General features: G+C 46.1%; 1 protein-coding gene across 4 annotated transcripts in view; it reads left to right on the top strand.

Moving 5' to 3' along the window:
• Window positions 1-19,198, top strand: part of pcx (pecanex) — a 77,367-nt gene that overhangs the window by 25,550 nt on the left and 32,619 nt on the right. For all 4 annotated transcript variants that reach the window (XR_014701795.1, XM_084583530.1, XM_084583529.1 and 1 more), the window contains exons 11-20: window positions 651-771; window positions 2,257-2,441; window positions 6,587-6,692; window positions 7,200-7,839; window positions 8,747-8,901; window positions 11,390-11,543; window positions 13,637-13,669; window positions 15,959-16,133; window positions 16,585-16,695; window positions 17,887-17,978. Coding sequence is in view for 3 of the 4 variants with exons in the window: in XM_084583530.1 (XP_084439656.1) it covers window positions 651-771; window positions 2,257-2,441; window positions 6,587-6,692; window positions 7,200-7,839; window positions 8,747-8,901; window positions 11,390-11,543; window positions 13,637-13,669; window positions 15,959-16,133; window positions 16,585-16,695; window positions 17,887-17,978 (1,772 nt within the window). In the remaining variant the exon portion in view is untranslated. The remainder of the gene's footprint in view (window positions 1-650; window positions 772-2,256; window positions 2,442-6,586; window positions 6,693-7,199; window positions 7,840-8,746; window positions 8,902-11,389; window positions 11,544-13,636; window positions 13,670-15,958; window positions 16,134-16,584; window positions 16,696-17,886; window positions 17,979-19,198) is intronic.

The raw sequence follows: 19,198 nt of genomic DNA, 5'->3' as shown, positions 1-19,198 counted from the left end.
GCGTGGCAGGGAGAGTTGAGAGTTAACCATCATTATTAATAGCCACAAGTTTGGCAAGCTGTGTTTAGATGCAATTCAGGGCTCCGTAGCATTATAAGCCATGGTCTATTCAATTGTGACCTGACTTGTGTATCATGATGGAAGTCTCTTCATTAAATCTCATTGCTTGTTGAAATTTTTGTGGACTCGCTGTGAAAATTCTTTGCAACTTTTGGTGTCTGTGTGACCTTCAACTTGGCACGCTAGTTTGCGGCATTTGTGGACTTGCAGGGGCCAAGTTGTGTGTCCATGGATGTTTTGATTTATGCAGTGTTAAAAGTGTTGGGGCTTTAACGCGTGCTGTCTCTTCTGCAAACTGTCATGGCATGTAAAATCCAGCTGCAGCTGTATTTAAGTTGTTGAAGCCTTTAACTTTGTATATTTGGTCCTCTTGAGGAATTGTTAGAGGTTGATGAGAATTCCTGAACGAGGATTGCGCAATTGAAAATGATGCCCAACTGTTCACTTGGGGTTCTGTGTACCTATGGCACGTTTCTGCCAGTTTAATTTTACGAAATGAGCTTCTCGAGGAGTAATAATTATAAATTCGTTTGGGATTGACCTGAATTGACTGAAACCGTACCATGCTGTGGTTGATTGTCTCTCGATAGCGGGACCAGCTTCAAACCGCAAGCGCCCCAAGTTGGCCGCGACTCGCCGCAAGGCCAACTACGGTACCTCCGAGTTTCTGTCCCTCCTGCCCAACAGCCCGGCCCTGGCTCAAGCCGAAGGGCAAGTTCATCTCATTGTTCTGGACTGTTTACATTGTCAACTTGCCGCTTTTGCCAAGCATGTTTCCTAGCTAGCCTCATTTTCTTGTGTCTCCTGCTAGCGAATGCTGGAGAAGATATCTTGCAAAATTGTGAGCTAGGTAGCACATCTTCTGCCATCTTGTTGTTCTGAAGTTTTTTCACCTGTACCAATTTCCAATTTTTTTTCTGGATTTCTTGCATCATCTGAACGTTCAGAATACGTAATGAGTCTATAATCACTATAGTATTGACTGAATAGGTCCCAGTCTGTTAATATCACAGATTCTAACTATTCTGACATTTTGGGATAAATTTTGTGTATGCCGATGAAAAATAATTGTCAGTGTTTTTCTTTGCAAAATCAACCATATGGCTTTCTTGAGTCCTGGCATGCTATGTATTTAGGCCATTTTAGATGTTTTACTCGCTTTCAGTCAAAACGTTAAAATGGCACCTGAAACGTTTAAATGTCCTTTGCCCTTCTGAAAAACGCATTCCTGGTTGCAGATGTAGTGCGCTGTCTAGAACATTGTAAAAGCAATAGATATTGCTGATGTTGGCTTTTTTTTTTTTTTCTTTGAATGACATGAATTTAAGGAGACACTGATGTTTTCGCTGGCCTGTGAAACTTGTATCACTGAGATTCTACTGGACTATGTTTTCCCAGTTCAGTGCGACCATAATAGTACGGCTCGAGACAATATTGCAGGTTCTAAATGCACGCAGAAAAAGCACATGAAAGGAACGTCAAGGTCACTTTTGCAGGATCAAAATGAAAAAAAAAAATATGTCAAGGTAAAGTAGGGATTGAGGTTGGAATATTACATAGACGGTTGGGCGCAAGCTTATGAATGAAATAGGTAAGTAAAAAAAAATGTCTTTCTTGTACCTCATTTACATGCAAAGGTGAGGCCATCAGGTGTCAAGGTCACCCCCACTTCTTTTTGTAGAGAGGCATGCTGAAAATTGAGAGATAATACTGATACAGAGATAAGAATAAAATATCTTTACATGATCACTGCATTGACTGTTGGAAAAATCCTGCTTGGGAATTGGCTTCAGCTCTGTTCACCACTTGAAATCACTCTTTTGTCTTCGCAATCGTTGTTGTCGAGAAAAACTGATGCTGACCACACCCTTTGTGTTAGGTGGCATGGGATGTGCACTGTGCTTCGCTAGCAGAGAATTGGTTCACGGCATGATTCAGGCATGACTCGCAGCTGCTTCACAATATTAGTGTCCGGGGTTGATGAAACCATGACTCTAGCTCAAATACAAGCTCATCCCACATTCAGGATGGAACATTGGAAAATCCAAATTCAGTTTTTCAACCCACGGTTTTACTCAGCGTTGACATTTTTTTTCCTTAGATTTTTTGACTCTTTGGACCATTTAGTGTGTTTAGTTGAGTCCGGAAAATTGTCCTAGATTGACTGGCGCAATGTTGCTTGATTGTGTTACGCAGAGAGAAGGATGACGAGTCTGCTGTGGCGGCCACCGGCTGGACACCGTCGGGCCGGCGCAGCTGCACTGACCGGGGTCCACCTGCCTACCTGCTGGCGAGCATCCTGTCAACCCCCGGCACCCATCTGGCCATATCGCACGACGACACCTCGCCGGGCGCAGTGCACTGCTTCCAGGATGAGCACGGTAAGCTTCTTGCACCTCTTCGCCAGCCGGTGACAGGGCTGGGGTAAATACAGTAAGGGCTCAGCAATTTGAACTTAGTGTACGAGAAGCACTTAAAATTACAGTCCAGCAAGGTTATAGGGAAGCCAGTTATAGCGAAATAGTGGTTATAATGAAGGGAGTCCAATTTCCCGTTTTCATTTTTGCATCTTTAATACAATTTGTGTTCGGATGCAGCGATGTAAATAAAAGCGCGTCAGTGGATATGTATCGAAGTGATTTTGTATCAAAGAAAAATAGTGTATCAATTGGAACATTATGCCTTTCTGGCAAAGTTTCGTGCGAAAATAAGGGCGAAACTCAGCTCACAGCCACATTTGCAGCGTCGTTTGCACTCCTGTGGAGCGAATGGTACTTCACTGCATTGCTTGACTCGCGACCCTCGCGATGAGTCGTCTTGTGCTGCCATCATGATGACCGCGTGGGAAGAAAAAGTATAAAAATAAAAGGTAATTTTTGGTGACATCATGGAGCAGCGGTCGACTTGTTGAATCACGATTCTTCAATTTCTCTCCTCTCGACTTCGCCTGGAAAATTCTTAAGACAATGGACCTACTCATTTACCCCCTTTCTTGGAACCGCCCCTGACCATCTCCTGTTGATCTTCGATTTCTCGGTGATGTTGAGTCTCACAAGCCCCAGCACCTCCGGATAAGAGAAAGGTGTCTTTGAAGACGAAGCGTGCTATTCTGGATGAGGTGTGCTGAAATGTGAAGAGTGATAACACATGGAAATATGAAACCATAGTCTTCCAGCTATAATCAATAATGGCAGCAAGATTGGCACCGTTTTCGACAAGAACATGCCAGCAGGGACTGAAAGAGGATCCGGTGCGCCACATACGGCGATGTATAAGCCACGCATTTGCAAGCGATTCTTGGATCCCCGATCAAAGAGCATTCTATTCAGTGTACCCGTCATGCTGGTGAAGGTCAAGGGCTTCGACTTCGCTCTCGGTCACGATGACTTCTGGTCGGGGAATAGGTGGCTCCAGATATTCAAGGAGAGGCACAACATCACGTGTAAAAACATCGTCGGAGAGGCTGCGACTGTTGACGAGGGATCGCTCCATTAGTGGATAGCCAGGCATCGCAATTGGATTCTTTAATATTCCGACAAGGACATCTGCAACGCAAATGAAACCACATTGTTCTTCTAGTTGCTGCCATCGAAGACTCTCGCAGCTAAGACAGACAAGTGCATCGGAGGAAAAGTAAGCAAAAACTGGATCATGGTGCTGATTTGCTAGAGAGTGGATGGCTCGGACAAGCGAGACTTGTTGGTCATTGGCAAAGCCAAGAAATGTCGCAGTTTTGTCAGGGTGCTCTCAATGCTAGTGTCTTACGTAAGCAACAAGAAAGCATGAGCAACATTTTTGGCAAGCGGAAAGAGATGGTCCGAAAGTAATACAAGGGGCTCATGTTGCTTGATAAGTGCTCTGCGCCACTGTGTCAACACACACTTGAGCGCTGTTGAGGGTTTCTTCCTGCCTTCAACAACTGCTGCCAAACTGGAACACATGGGCCAGGAGGCCATTGCTAACTTTAAGGGCCGCTACCGGCGCGGATTGATCGAGCACCTTCTGATCGAGCTCGCTAAGCCGTTGACATCTGCAGCGGCCATCGTCACTGTTGACACTCTACGGATGTTCTTTGGGAGTTTGTAGCAGAACTTCAGTTCACAGTCATTTCGGATTGCAGGCCGCGATCCTAAATTTGCACTCGCAAACTACTTTTTCCAGTGGCAGTAAATTAATCTACTCAAATTTCTGTTCTTTCCTTTTCATAGTCTGGATACCACACTGTATCGAAATAAGCATGACCAAACGACCTCGAAAAGACAGGCAAGCATCACATCTCCTTGCATCGTGGAGCTTTATTTTGTGAAAGGCTGCACCATAGTCTTCTGTGATTGGGATTGTATGTGAGACGGCAAAGGCTAGGCGCACGCCGAGGAGAGAGCACGTCTGCGCTGCCTGCCTCGCTTCTTCGCCGCAGCCGGGTTCAATGTGCATTGTTGGAACCTTGAACTCGGATGGGGCAGAGAAAGGATGAGGAAGCCGGGGATGGCTTTACGATGAAATAGCGATAATATTTTACATAAAATATAACATCAGTTCAAGGTCAAAATAAGAGCAGAGACAAGGTAGGCATCAGTCCAATGACAGGAACCAGAACGCACACATAGAGAGCGCGCACCCTCTCTTTTTGTTTCATTATTACTAGGTTCCTATATGAGGACTGCTGTTACTTCAAAAATAAATCCAAATATTTTATTTATCTCTTTTGATATTGCAGTGAACGACAAAGAGCGACGCATACAATCAATGTTACCAAGAGGGCAGTTTTATGTACGCATAAAGGTCTTGGGGTGTGTAAAATTGCTGCCATGACGATGGTAAGTTTATCAAATTATGCATCAGTGGACACATACGACGGCATGTTAGCAATAATTTGCGCAATGAGTTTTTGTGCGACAGATATTCTGACTATTCTTTCTGGTTGTCGCACTACAGACGTGAAGGCTGTACATGATAAATGGCGGAAGGAAAACATCGTAGATTAAAATTTTCATTGTTGATGGAAGATTGCTTGCGGTAACATTCCCTACCAGCTGTTTTTGTTTGATTTTACTACGAACATTCTACCTATACTAATTATGCGTCGCAGAAGCAGAGATGGTGGCGTACGACTGTCCACTTCCCTGCGATCTTCCTCACAAACCTAGCGTCCGAAACGTTGTGCAACTGGTCACTTTTGTTGGCTAGATGATGAGCAGCCAAGGTTCTCCCAACATTCCGCATTCAGGCAAGACCAACGTAAACCTCATGCTCTCTAGTGCTAGGGAAGGCGTTAATGCATAGACAAAGCCAAAAACGATATGGAGTCATGCCATGCAATAGAGCAGGGGTTCTCAAACTTTTTTGCTTGGAGGAACCCCAAAAGCCTTCAAATAGTTCCAGGGAATCCCCCGCCCCCCCCCTCTCCCTCAGAGCCAGTCTCATATCAGCTGCCGGGTCAAGACGGCTCCTGTGCTTGTTCTTCAGATAGGCGAGGGCTGAAAATGCCTGTTCACATGCATATGTAGTTGCAAAGGGGAGCAAAATGTCCACTGCCCTTTCAAAGAGGCATGGAAACAGTGGAGCAGTCCCCATCCAAAATTTCACCAAGCCTTCACCATTAAATTTTTCTTTGAGAGCAGTGCTTGCCCTGAGCTCTGAGGATTCTCGCGGAACACAAGAAGACAGCCCGCGGAACCCCTGTGTTCCGCGGAACCCAGTTTGAGAACCCCTGCAATAGTGGAAGAAAAGAAAATGTGTGCAGTTGTTCGTGCTGTATTTTTTTTCCCTCAAGACGTCTGCTGCGTTGTCGTTAACCGATATAACTGCCGTGGTTCGTGGTTTGCAGCTTATTGCAATGAAACTTTAGTGTGGTTCTGCCAAATTTCGGGTAACTTGGCACTAGCTAACAGGTATAGTTATAGAAGCAAATTCAGTTTGTCACGGTCTATCACCACAACACCTTCTTTATGGGGAGTTCTCAGATACACATGTTTCAGTAGGAGCAGCGTTAGGAAATTGGATAACATCGTAATATTGAAGAATTCGCTCCGTGGATGCTTGTTACATCCAGGTTTAACTGCAGTTCTGGCAAAAAGCATACTCTAACTTGTAAACATGAACAGAAAAAGGTTGTCTGCAGTGTCTCTCCTTTGTAACTGTACAAGTCCAACCTCACCCAGAGAGCAGAACTTTGCAGAACATAGGCCACTCGATGACTGTTGAATACCCTTGTTGCGCACAAAATTGATGGGATTCTATTTCCTGTTGGGATCTTTAAACTAAGACTCTGTTTTCTTTATTTCTGGCACATACCTCTCGTTTTCCTTCACAGTAAAATGAGCTCATGCTTGCATGTGTACATGTATATGTACCTGTCTTTCTCTTTTTGTGCAGTCATCAGTCGAGGAAGACCGCTTCGATTAAGACATCTGTTCCAAATAGAAAGGCATAACAGACAGGAAACGCTATTTATATGCTTAACAAAAGTTAATGTTTGGTCTTGTATGCAACCTTCTGTACACTTGCTATTTTCACCGTGTTTCAGGCAACTGGCAGACGTACACCTTCGATGAAAACAGCACGGGTGTCTCGCGGGGCCTCGAGATGTCTCCGGACACCAAAATCTTTCAGATGATGTTCGACAGCAAGTGGTGAGTGTCCAAGCTACTGGTGCTCTTCCATTGATTAGAAATGCAATGGCCGAGAATGTTGAATTTTGTTTGTTTTGATTCTAGTTAGTTTAGTTTGCAGGGTTTAACATCCCCAAGAAACTCAGGCTATGAGACGTTGTAGTGGAGGGCTGTTTTGAATCTAGCTTCTTATAGCATGCTCAGCGAAGTGGCGCTGTTACGTCAGTGTTATGCAAGTTTCCAGAACAAGAAAGGTAAGTAAAAAGTGCCTTCTAATTTAAAGGCACTTTTGACTTACTTTCTTGTTCTGGATGAGCCAGCATACTTTCTGTGGTAAAGAACAGCATTATTTTAAGATTGTATTTTATATAAGTGGCTATTCATTGAGAAAATGTTTAAAGCAATTCTTATGTGGGCCGTCAGCTTATATTGAGCTTGGGGAAGCATTTTGTCCAGGAGGACAGCTTCGCTAGGCTGTTAAAATGGGATATCAGTCAACAGCAAGATGCTTTGCTGGGCTTCACGCAGGGAGACATCGTCGCACAGTAGCTCCAGTTCATCCAGTTCCGCAACCATGCTGGACAGCGGCGGCAGCCCTGCCCCGGCCCACAGCACCTGCCCGATCACATTGGGCTTCAGCCCCGCCCCTGGCATGACGCCGTGCGTCACCGCGGAGGCCTCTGCTTCCTCCGTTGCCGTGGCGACAAAGCTCCGCCCATCCTCCCACCAGCAGCCACACCACCACCGGTCTCATCACCAGCACTCTCACCACCAGCAGCAGCCGCACCAGCAGCAGCTGCAGCAGCTCCCCTCCTCGTCGTCCTCTGCTTCACACCAGTTCGCTCATCAACCTCGGCATCATCACCATCACCACCGACGCAGCCACCACAGCAGCGGCCAGCACAGTCAGGAGGCGGGGGGTGCCCCGTCTTCACTAGACCTTTCGCTGCCAGCTGGAGCAGGGGCGGGGCTTTGCTTGAGGCGGGGTGCCACGGTGCTTGAGAACCGCTATGACCCGATGGGCGGAGCCATTGAAGGGGCTGGGGCCTCGCGGTTCGACACCTCCAGAGGAGCCGTGTCTGCGCTCCTGGCGGAGTCGCTGCTGAGTCGCATGGCCATGGCAGCGGCCGCCAACGGGGTAACCCTGTCACAGACGGCGTCGTCCCAGGCAAGGAGGTTCACTTTTGGGGCTTGCTTCATGAAAAATAAGTCCCAATGTGGCTACAACAAATGTTGGTACTGTGAAATTTCTGCCACAGTGAAGCATTTCAGTTTCCTTCTGCCAATCTTATTAGGCAGTGCCGTGAATTAGTGTTGAAGTGCACTGGTGGCAATCAAACAGCGTATGCGGCATGTAGAAGTGAGGAATATAAAAACACTCCAATATAACTGCTGATATGTTGTTTCTTGTCATTGCAATTGTGCCATTCCATGTGTGACATAAACATTTTTTGAACAATCCGGATTTTTCCAACCTGTCACTAGCAATTTCTGAGGTGCCCGGCGGTTGCGAGGATAGCACACTTATGAGTGCGGAGCAGACGTGTTGCAGCTCAGACGTATTTTCCGTTTGAAGTAATAAACCTAGATTTAACCCCTAGAACCTAACGATACACATAAAGCCCTCCTTCAGACTCCTGAAACAAGCAAGTTTATGTGCGCACACACACACCTCATTATATAATCTTATAGTAATTATCGGTCACTGACGAACATTGACGAATACCACGTGAGGAGCTGTGTATTCTGATGCCTTGTGCATCGTTACAGAGAAGGAAATGCGCACCTAAAATGAGTTGTCTAATAATTGTTTTAAAGCCACCTTTTCACTGACATGTAAAGAAATCATGTCGATACAATGCTGCATTTGTATTTACAGTAAAATCTTGATAGGCAATAGGATCATAGTTGATGTGAGGTTCAGGATGATACAAATTTGTGAAATTTCCCTACCAGAATGCATTGTGTAGAGTGTAGGCTGTAGTTTCTCTTCTGGAAGAAAGGAATGTGTAAGGGTTTACAAGAACGCGGTTAAATGGGCTTCCTAAAGAGGTGGTGTACTGTTGTTTGTGCAGGACACAGAGCTGGACTCGACGTGCCACATGCGGTTTGTGGGCAGCGGCACCCTGCGGGGTAGCAAACCGCGCCACTACTACCGCTTTCGACTGCTGCCTTGCAAGTCCATCAAGGTCGGCTTCGACCGGCTCGCCCTCATCACAGTCTTGGACCGGTGAATCTCTTGCTGCGGCTCACTTTTTCGTCTTTCTCTATTCCCCACATATCTTTTTATGCTCGATTCATATGTATCTTCGTTCATCTGGGCCTTTATTGATTGATATCGGCCTTGGGTCATATGGACATGAATTCGCTTGGGCCTTGATTTATTTGCTGCTTACATCATGTCAGCCTTTTTCAATATTAGTCTGGGTTCTTTTAGTGCTTGGCTCATGTGGGCCAAGGCTCATTGATTTCTTGGCTTTTTTTACTTGTTTATTTCAGATACCTCTAGAGCAAAGGCTTGAAGCCATGGGGGAGGAGTTGTTATGTGTTTGGGGATGGCAGTATTTTTAGCGTCACTCCTTAGTTCCAGGGAAAGGTGCAGAGTTTGCTTAGTAATCTTGTTCCAACGTTGGGAGAAGGTTGGCTAGTGTCGGGTAGAAAAGAGAGAAAGGGATTGGCACGTATCTCACATCGCTCTAAACCTGAGTCATGCCTCTAAGATTAGGATGCTGTAAATGACAACTTTAGTTAATGATAAGATAAGGTAGGGTTTTTCAAAGTGGAAGTGGGTTCTGAGGATCACTGGGGGTTTTTTGGACTGCTGTCTGGATTTCCTTACCATCCAAACCTGTGCACACCTCCACCACCTCCCTTCTCTTTTGCCAACTTTACTTTGGCAGTTATGCTACAGTCGAACCCAGATATATCGAATTTTGGTTATATCGAACTCACGGAATATCCCCATGAAAATTCCATGTAAAAGTATAGGAAAGCCGCGTGATATATATTGAACTCAGTTTCAGCGGTTGTTCGATATATCAAACTCTGCATCACGCACTCGAAAGTGTGCCTTCCCCAAAGACGATCGCATCACCCTTGGCCGTTTGCCATGTGGCGTTTTTAAGCCATGCACGGAAGGAATGAGAGGGAACGGTTCGGCGACGGCTGGTCTAGGCCAGCGCCGCACCCATTCCTCAAAGGCGCGCGCATCTGCGGTTATCATTTCCCGCGCGCCAGTACGTGACGTTTGCAAGCCATGTATGCGAATGAACCAGAGAGAACCGGTGGGAACGAGAGGGAAGAAATGCGATAGAAGCTATCTCTCCTTCCTCGCTCCAGGCCTTCGTTTGCAGTAGCACGCGCTACGCATGTGCCAAGCCAGCTCAGTCCGTTTTCAGACAGAACGTCGGACGCTTTCTCGAGCGTGTGTTGTGAACCCTCTGCGCATGGCGGCTGACGTGGCTATGACGCCTGTTGAAGTGGCAGATATCTCTCTCTCTCTCTCTCTCTCTCTTTTTTTTTTGTGAGAGTCGTCTATTCTTATCGTTGTGCTATACGCGCGGCGTAGCATAAGATAGGGCTGCTGCAGACGTTAAGAAACGGCAGTTTTTTTTTTGTGTGTGGGAGTCGTTTATCCTTGCATATATGAATCAACGAAAGCACACGGTCACCTGTGATCATGACACCCGCTTTTAGCATTTTTCGCTTCAAACAGCATTTGCAGCTATCACGCTTTCCAATGATTTTGTGGCAGTGAACTACGCCCGTCCCAAGCGCGGCGTGATAAATCGAACCAGGCTTGTGCAATCAAGCCATCACGGGCAGTCTGCTGAGTTCGCTCCCCGACACCACAGAAGTTATCGAAAGATAAAAGTGCCATGATGTTATCGCTGCACAGCATCTTGGCACGCTGCCAAAAAATAAGCTGTGGATGAGATGACCGAAACGGAGTGGCACGCGCCGTCGACATGCAAGTGAAAACGCTCGCGATTTCTGCCGCAACGACACAGAAACCTTGTTTTGAGCTGCCGCGGTGGCTCGAGCAGCGAGAGGGACGCAGTTCCAACAAGTTGGAAATTTTTCGCTCTGTCGCTGCCGCTCGTCGCTGAGATCGCTCAATCGCTTGCATGTGAGCAAGCTGGCCTTAACGGTTTTTTTTTTTCTTCAAAATTTTTGGGTGCAAAAGTTGAGGGTGGGTTCATTATGTGAGTGGGTTGATTACGCCACAAATATGGTATCGTTTTTGCGCATCGTAAGTGCCGTCACAAGCCGATTTTTGTATATCGAATTATCAATATATCGAACTATTTTGTGATCCTCTTCGAGTTCGATATATCCGGGTTCGACTGTATTACCGTAGGCTTAGCATGGTTTGGGAGTTTGTTTGTTCATGCTGGAAGCCGCCTGGCATGCACTTTTATCACTCATTTTGCTCACGCGAGACACGACTTAGTTATCTCAGATGTCCTCTGTGAGCTTTAACATGAGCGCGGCTAAGAGCAACAGCGATCCCAAGATGGAGACCAACAAGATGGAGGCTGACACACGGGGATTTGTTGGCGCTTCTCAGAAGCTGGTTGGGTTCCCCGAGGCAAGAAAGCTTGGAGCGCTTAGTGTATAGGGAAAGGTTTTGTTGGTGAGGCTGTTACCACAAAGTGTCGCAAGCATTTTGTGATTTGTTTGTGAGGGGAGCTTTTTTTGTGGTTGGCTTTCTGTAGGAACCTGACGGCGATGGAGAACGTCCTGTCCGTGGTGCTGGCTGTCTTGGTTGCCGTCTTGGGGTCCCTGTGCCTTTCGCGGGGTTTCTTTCAAGACATTTACAGTTTCCTGTTTTGCTTTGTCATGGCAAGCTGTCAGTACTGCCTGCTCAAGGTCAGTTTACAGCTTTCTTTAATAGGGAGGGGTGTAGGATGTAACAAGGCCTGTTAATTAATCCCGTGGGGGCAAAATGTCACTTCGAGCACCCTGTTTAAATTTAGAGATTACAGGTGACGAGTTCAACATTCCTTTGCTGATGCCCATCAAGTTGGCTTTTTATTGGCAAATTTGTTTAGCGTCACATTTTTTTTTAGACCCTTCATGGAATATCACCTTTGAATGCAGACACCAGCTGATTATTTGCCTCAGTGGTACCTGAAAAAGAGTCTGAACAATCAAACCGTCAAAAAAAAAAAAATGTCTACCTAAAAATGAAAAAGAAAAGACTCTTTCATGCGAAAGACATGCCAAAAATGTGCAGAGTTTATTGCTTCTTGCATTTTGTTTGCAAGCAGCAATATTGGGTTGTATTCAAGCACCATATGCAGCATCAAGCCATGCTGGACTCTACCTTTGTCCCATCTTCAACGGCTGCGTCGTGGTAGTGTAGTGGTTAGGGCGCTCGACTACTGTGCCCTGGGATGCGGGATCGAATCCCGGCCACGGCGGCCACTTTTCGACAGAGGCGAAAAGCAAGGCACCCGTGTGCTGTGGTCGAAATTTCCGGAGCCCTCGTGTCACAAACCTCCGCCTTTAAGGTCAACAGAGGCGCGGGATCCCCTTTACGGTTACCCATCGTTCCTCTACGAGGTTTGTGAGCACATTAAAAGTTAGGCCGGTCAACCCGTGAAGCACGTGTGTCGGTGTGTGATTGAGGAGTAAGTTCAAATATGTCACTTTCTTTTACAAACAATTGAATGTTTATAAGTAGTAGTCCAAATTACACTGCATAATAATAGAGTACAATAAAAAAATAAAATGTCACAACATGAATGTGATAAAAACGACTCAGTAAATGACAAGAGGAAAACCCAACAAAGAACAAAACACTGATAAAAAGAAGACTCTAAAGACAATAAAGCAAGTATTCCAGATATAAAAAGTATGGGCAAAGGTCACATAGAAAACACAGCGTAAAGGTACTAAGTCAGATGAAGGTTTAAACAAAGTCTAAAACAATGTTCGATTAAACAGCAGGCTGTGGCAAAAAGGAATTCTCGCGGCTTTCTTGTTAGTTGAGGCGTTGAAGGCTGAGTTGATCGGTAGCGGCAGCCGTACAGATGAGGAGAAAGATGCATCGATCGCGGGCCCGGTGAAACACAAGACGCTTTCCCAGAGCATCCGCGAGAGAGGCCCGGAAGACTGAATCTTCCCAGAGTGCATTGCCACGGGCGTGCTGCGGTATGCGTTTTTATACTCGGCTGGCCACGCAGTGCCCGCGTCAAGGATGCGCGGTCGCTGCCCCGCCATAGTGTCGAAGCCTGTTCAGAGGAACGGCGAGGTCCCGTGAGTTTCGCTCTATATCTGAGGCAGAAGATCCTGCAACTTTCGCTGTATAGGTGAGGCTCGTTATTTTTCTTTCTTTTTCATGCCTCAATATAATATATGTATAGGTGAGGCAGCTTGTGACACCTCCACTACGGCGTCAGCTCATACATAGCCTTGAGTCGCTTGGAGACGTTAAACCCCATCAACCAAACTAAGCCCAACCATCTTCAAAACAATAATGCGCTTTTCTCTGTAGGCTGTCCATATGTTAACGAAGGACACGGCGTTAATTTGTGCGGCAACAGTAAGGTACAAACTGCTAACCTTAGTGTAGCGATGCCATTTACCTCCATTTAAATCCAGGACTGTGTCTTTCACGCCACTGGGAGGCCGATTGTTTGTGACGGCAGTGCCCGCTCGCATCTGTGTTGGGTCGAAAAACTGATCTCCACAGTATTGCTGTGTCTATTTGCTGTGTCTATTTTAGTCTAGGGAATTGTAACATTTAGAATTCCACAGAGCCCGAGTTGTTAATCATGAATGTGTACACATTCTCACAAGTTGTCTGACTCTTATGCAGTAAAGTTTGGAAGCTAACGGCAAAGATTCTCTGAAAGGGCCGCGGGTGCAATGGTTTTGCTCTCCTTGCTGTTTTTTATTTATTTTGTGCTGCCAGCTTGTTTTGACAGTGTCCTCTCTCTCTTTTTATTCTGTTTCAGAGTGTTCAGCCAGATGCTGCCTCACCAACTCATGTGAGTATTGAATGTGTAAAGCATTTCTGGACTTTTATTATGGGGGTATTGTTAAATTATTTAAGAGGTATTTTCAAAGCAACCATTTATTAACCAGGGTGCTGAATAGCAGCTGAAGGTACCGTCTTTGCCAAAAGTAACCAGGCTGCTCTGCAGGCTGCCAGAGCAGGCGCGCGGCCGTGTGGCGGCGTTGTGCTCGTTGTGGCTTATCGTTGCTTGTCAGCTCTGAGGGTACAACAGCTGACGTAACTTCGCACCCTCACTCTCGCCCGTTGAATGATAAAAACTAGGCGTGTATGATGTGCGGGCTGCGGTTTCAAGCGTGCGAAGCCTGGTTGTGCCCAGGGAGGGCGCTCAGTATAGCGACGGGGCTATTCACTCTTCTCGGCAACTGCCCTAAAGCAGATATAAAAGTCGCGTTTCTCGCTATATAATTATACATGCTTGTGTTCTGTAATCCGCTGCTGAAACGCACCAGCACAATTGCGATTTCCTGCGTGTTTGATGCGCCTGTACATTAAAGAATAATAACGCACCTCGAAATTTCAATATGCTTTCTCTGAGGTGCCTTGCATACTGCCACTTTCCGAACCGTAACTCCGGTACAAAGACATGGGAAAGCTTGTGAACCCTAAAAGCAATCTTATCTCTGTTTTAGGCTCGCAAAATTGTGTTAGCCCCTTGGGGAGGCTGTGTATAAATAAGTGCAATGATTGATCCTAACAAACTTTTGCATTCGCTTGTAGGTAAGTTTCGGTTTAAGTAACAAACTATAATGAAACCTTACTCACGCTTAACCATTAGATGCACATGATTACTTTCTCGTTCGCGGAACCCTTATTTCAGGGCAACACTGTCTGGCAAACCTAGCACATGTTCGTTCTAGAAACGAACAATAAAATCTCACCGTGTCTACTATCACCTGCTGTTCTGTTTTCCCCAGTTGCCGAGAAGAGTGAATAGCCCCATCGCTATGCTGAGCTCCCTAGCTGGGCGCAACCAGGCTTCGCACGCGTGAAACCGCAGCCCGCGCATCATACGTGCCTAGTTTTTATCATCCAATGGGCGAGAGTGAGGGTGCGAAGTTACGTCAGCTGTTGCACCCTCGGAGCTGACAAGCACCGATAAGCCACAGCGAGCGCAACACCACCACACGACCGTGCGCTTACTCCGGCATCCTTCGGAGCAGCCTGGTTACTTTTGGCAAAGACTGTACTACTGCAGAGAGGGAAAGCTTCTGACAAGAAAAAAAAAAAAAAAGGCGATGTATCGCGCCACATATATTGCACAGGTGTTTGGATAAAGCAACCTTTCTTGTTGCTTTGTGAATGTGAGGTTTTACGTGTCAGTTCACCGGAACTAAAAATATCGGGAACTTATTGGCAAGGCAGACTAGGTAGAAGGGGGTAAAGCACGAAACTGCGGTTAGATATTTTTTTTTTCTTGTTACCAGAAAAAAATTGCAGGTTGATTCGCTGCTTCAGTTGAATGTTCTGGTCGTGGATTTCTTCATTGTAATCAATTTTTTGCTACTTGCATTGTGCACGCTGTCAGCAGCATTTGGTTCTTGCGTTAAAACTTTGGAAGCATTTATCAAATACTATGTGTGAGTGCTCATTGCCTGTTTAATAAACTGATTCTGATTGCGTGGCTTTTGCGTTGAAGGTGACACTCTGTGTCATTCTCATAGGGCGTCGTGTTGTCGTGCAGTTAGAGCTACGACATACTGCGAGAACCGCGGTGTTCTGTGATTTCTGCGTGCAAGGGCTTTCTGCTTGGGGAGACAAAACACTGAGATTTGTATGTATGGCCGCAACATCTTGAGAAGGCTACACGTTCTGTGGTGAGGCTGGTCCCTTAGGCACGGCACATAACTACACATTTCTTGACCTTCCTTTACCGATCAAGTATAAACGTTAATTTGGCTTCCGTGCGGAAAATTGCTGCTTCTTCCTTGTGTGGGTTCGTGCTTACGCAGAATGAAATCCCAGCCGCATTTTGGTGAAGGAATATTATAAAAAACGCAGGTGTGCAGTCTCACGTAGATTGAAGAACTCCGCTTGATCAAAACTGGGCCAGCATCTTCCTCTGTATGCCTCGATTGACCCCTTCTTTCATCCCTTCCTTCATGGTGCGATTGAGGTGTCCACCAATAATGGTATCTTTTCCTCTTGTTTAGTTTTTATTTTCTAGTGCTGATTGGGCATGGACTGGTAGGGTCATTGTGACAAGGTGACATAGGTGATGCTTATTTTTGTTTGTTTTGTTCTTCCCGTTTTTTTTCCCTAGGGCTACAACCGTGTGGTCTTGTACAGCCGTCCCATGTATTTCTGCCTGTGCTGCTCGATGCTGATGCTCGTGCAGTTTCTGATTGACTCGCGAGTCGAGTACCCGCATGTCACTCTCTATGGAGCACGTCTCATCACTGAGGCCGCTGTCACTTGGGCCCGGAGCTTCCTCATTGGTGAGCGTCACTCTTGGTGTTTTGGATGTGTGTAAAAAAAAATGTGGTATACTGTATTATTTTAAACCAGGGGAACATCTCCTAACGCAAAGCTTCATTCGTCACGGTTTCATATTAATGTCTCATTTTCAAGGCTTGTTTACGTTGTGCATTGCAGTGTGTATGCTGTCATAACTGAATCAAACATGTAGTAAAGAGCTGTTTGCTTCAAATTAAAATGGACCGCGCATCAGATCTTCACTTCCAGAAACTTTGCCTCTCTTGAGCTTTTTGAGCTGTAGGTCTTCATAAAGTTGGTTGGACAAGAGCTTAGCAACTGTCTCATTACAGTAAGTGAAGCCTAATGAATGAAACTAACAATCGTTGCAATTGTTTTTTGACGGGGGGGGAGGAACAGCGATTTTCGGTGACCATATTTTCATTATCAGGATTTTCATCCTTTGTTTTGCAGTATTCATCTTGGCCTTCCCTGTCACCTTTAGCCTGGGCTTGCTTCCTCAGATAAACACGTTTGTGACGTACCTCCTTGAACAGATTGACATGAACCTGTTTGGTGGATCGGGTGAGTAGGGCTGCCCCATTTGTTCGTGTCTTAAAAAAAAAATGCCTTCTAGTTCAAAAAGCTTCAGATCGTTTTTTGTTGTCCGATCTTTAACGTCTAGTGGGCTAGAAGAGTGAAACCCTGCTTACTGTATTTCACCTTGGCCTGCCGGGGTGGCGCAGTGGTTAGGGCATTCGACTACTGTACCCAAGGATGCGTGATCGAATCCCGGCCACGGCGGCCGCTTTTCGATGAAGGCTAAAAGCAAGGTGCCTGTGTGCTGTGCGATGTCAGTGCACATTAAAGAACCCCAGGTGGTCGAAATTTCCGGAGCCCTCTACTACGGCGTCTTTCATAGCCTGAGTCTCTTTGGGACGTTAAGCCCCGCAAATAATACCAAACCAAACCATTTCACATTCGGAGCCATTGTGATCTTTTTGTGGAATACGGGCGATTTGAATACACAAAATTCACTGCTTTCTGACTGCGTAGCCAAGTAGTCCAGTGAGCATCACTTGTCCACGTGGTTTCAGATCACTAAATTCTTTTTTTTTTTTGGACAGATTTGAGGTTTTACTTTATTGACGTTCTTCTAATGTGTGGTTAAAAGAAATTTTTTATGGCACAAGTAATTTAACCCCATTTAACATTTGAAATGGTTCAAAGCATGATTGCAGCTTTTAATGGAATTACTGTCACAGCATTCAACTGATGGCATCCACCTCTCAGGCAGCACTGAGTTTATCTCACAGTTTGAATAGTTTGACATCGTAGCCTAAACTCTAGTGTGGCTTTTAATTAATGTCATGCTTGATTTGAACCACAATAACCTGATGCTTAGTAAGGCATTGCCTACTCACTTATCAGTTCCAGTCTTAGCTCATCAGGGAATACAATTTGTTAAGTCCACCCTGCCGTGGTGGTGCAGTGGTTAGGGTGCTCGACTTCTGTGCCCAAGGGTGCAAGATCAAATCCAGGCTGCTGCGGCTGCTTTTCGATGGAGGTGAGAAGCAAGGCGTCCGTGTGCTGTGCGATGTCAGTGCACGTTAAAGAACTCAAGGTGGTCGAAATTTCCGGAGCCCTCCACTACAGCGTCTCTCATAGCCTGAGTCACTTTGGGACGTTAAACCTCTTAAACCAATTTGTTATGTCCAAACCATTTTGGAGAATACTTGAAACATTGTGCCCTTTGTGTTTTCTACGTGTGACTAGCGACCACTGGTTTGGTGTCTGCTGTCTACTGCATCTCAAGGAGCGTAGCATTCGTGGTGTTCCTCTTTGGACTGGCCTATGTGGCTTTGAAGGTAATTTGCCATTTCTTTTTTCTTTAGTTCCGTAACATTAACCACCGCCATTTACCTGCTTTACTACCCCTGGGGGTTTAGCTGCTTGTTCCAGTTGTTAATTTCCTTGGTGTAGAGTTACCTGTTGTAGCAGATACTCTTTGGAAATGAATTTGGCATGTGAGGTATTTAATTAGGGCATCTGAGCTCGCAAGGATCACATCAGTTTAGCATTGCCGTCACACGGGTGTAAGGCAGCATGAAATTTCTATACAGTAAAAGCTCGTTAATTCAAATTCCACGGGGCCGCCAGGCCAGTTCGAATTAACCAAAATTCGAACTAATGAAAGTGAGCAAAAATGAAGGCGTTTGATGCCCGGAGGGCACGAAAAACATTTATTTAGCAAAAAAGTCTGTTATCATCTTCTGCTTCTTCTCTCTGAGGGCTACCGTACTCACTCGGTCTTCTAGCATGCGAATGCGACGCAGGGAGTCTTCTTTGGCTTCTCCAGACAACACCCGGAAGACAAGATTATGTCTGTCTCTAAAGCGGTGAAACCATCCTTCGGAGGCGACAAAATCTTCCACATTCAAGCGCAGGGCGAAATCGGCCGCCTTCGCCATGATAATTGGGCCGCTCAGTGGAATGTCAGCGCTTCTCATTTCTTTCACCCACGTGATTACAGCGGTCTCAATTTCCGGATACTTGGCTAACCGAAGCCTTTTTCTGTTGCTGGCGAAATCTTCGGCTTCATAGGCATCCTCGATGGCCTTCCTATTTCGGACGTACGTCGACAACGTGCTTGGTGGAATCCCGTGCTTTTTCGCGATTTCCACTTTGCTGGCCTTCCGTTCATCCGCCTCGCGTAAAATAGCCACTTTCTCCTTCACCGTCTTGGCACAGTATTTCCCACGCGAACACATCTCACGGACACAAGCTCACAACAAGCGGCGTGCAAAACGAGGGCTCACGAAATGCAACACGAAACCGTGGTCGATAACACTAAAACGTCGTTCCTCGAAGGAGTCGCGGCAGGAAAGACTGTTTAGTACTTGTTCCAGCACCCTAGCGGCGCCCCGATGGTTGTGCCATCTATCGTTCTGCCGTGAAAGCTTCCAACGATGGTTTTTAACAGCGCCGCTGGGCGGCGCGCAGTTCGAATTATGGGTGGCGGCGCCAATTTTTGAGTGAATTAACGAGCTGTTACGCGCATAGACTTCTATGCACTGTGGACCGGACC

Source organism: Amblyomma maculatum, chromosome 11 (assembly GCF_055883805.1).
Source record: "Amblyomma maculatum isolate TAMU_Amacu chromosome 11, ASM5588380v1, whole genome shotgun sequence".
Taxonomy (NCBI): Eukaryota; Metazoa; Arthropoda; class Arachnida; order Ixodida; family Ixodidae; genus Amblyomma; species Amblyomma maculatum.
Note: the sequence above shows the minus strand (reverse complement) of the source record. Positions and strands in the feature narration are given on the sequence as shown.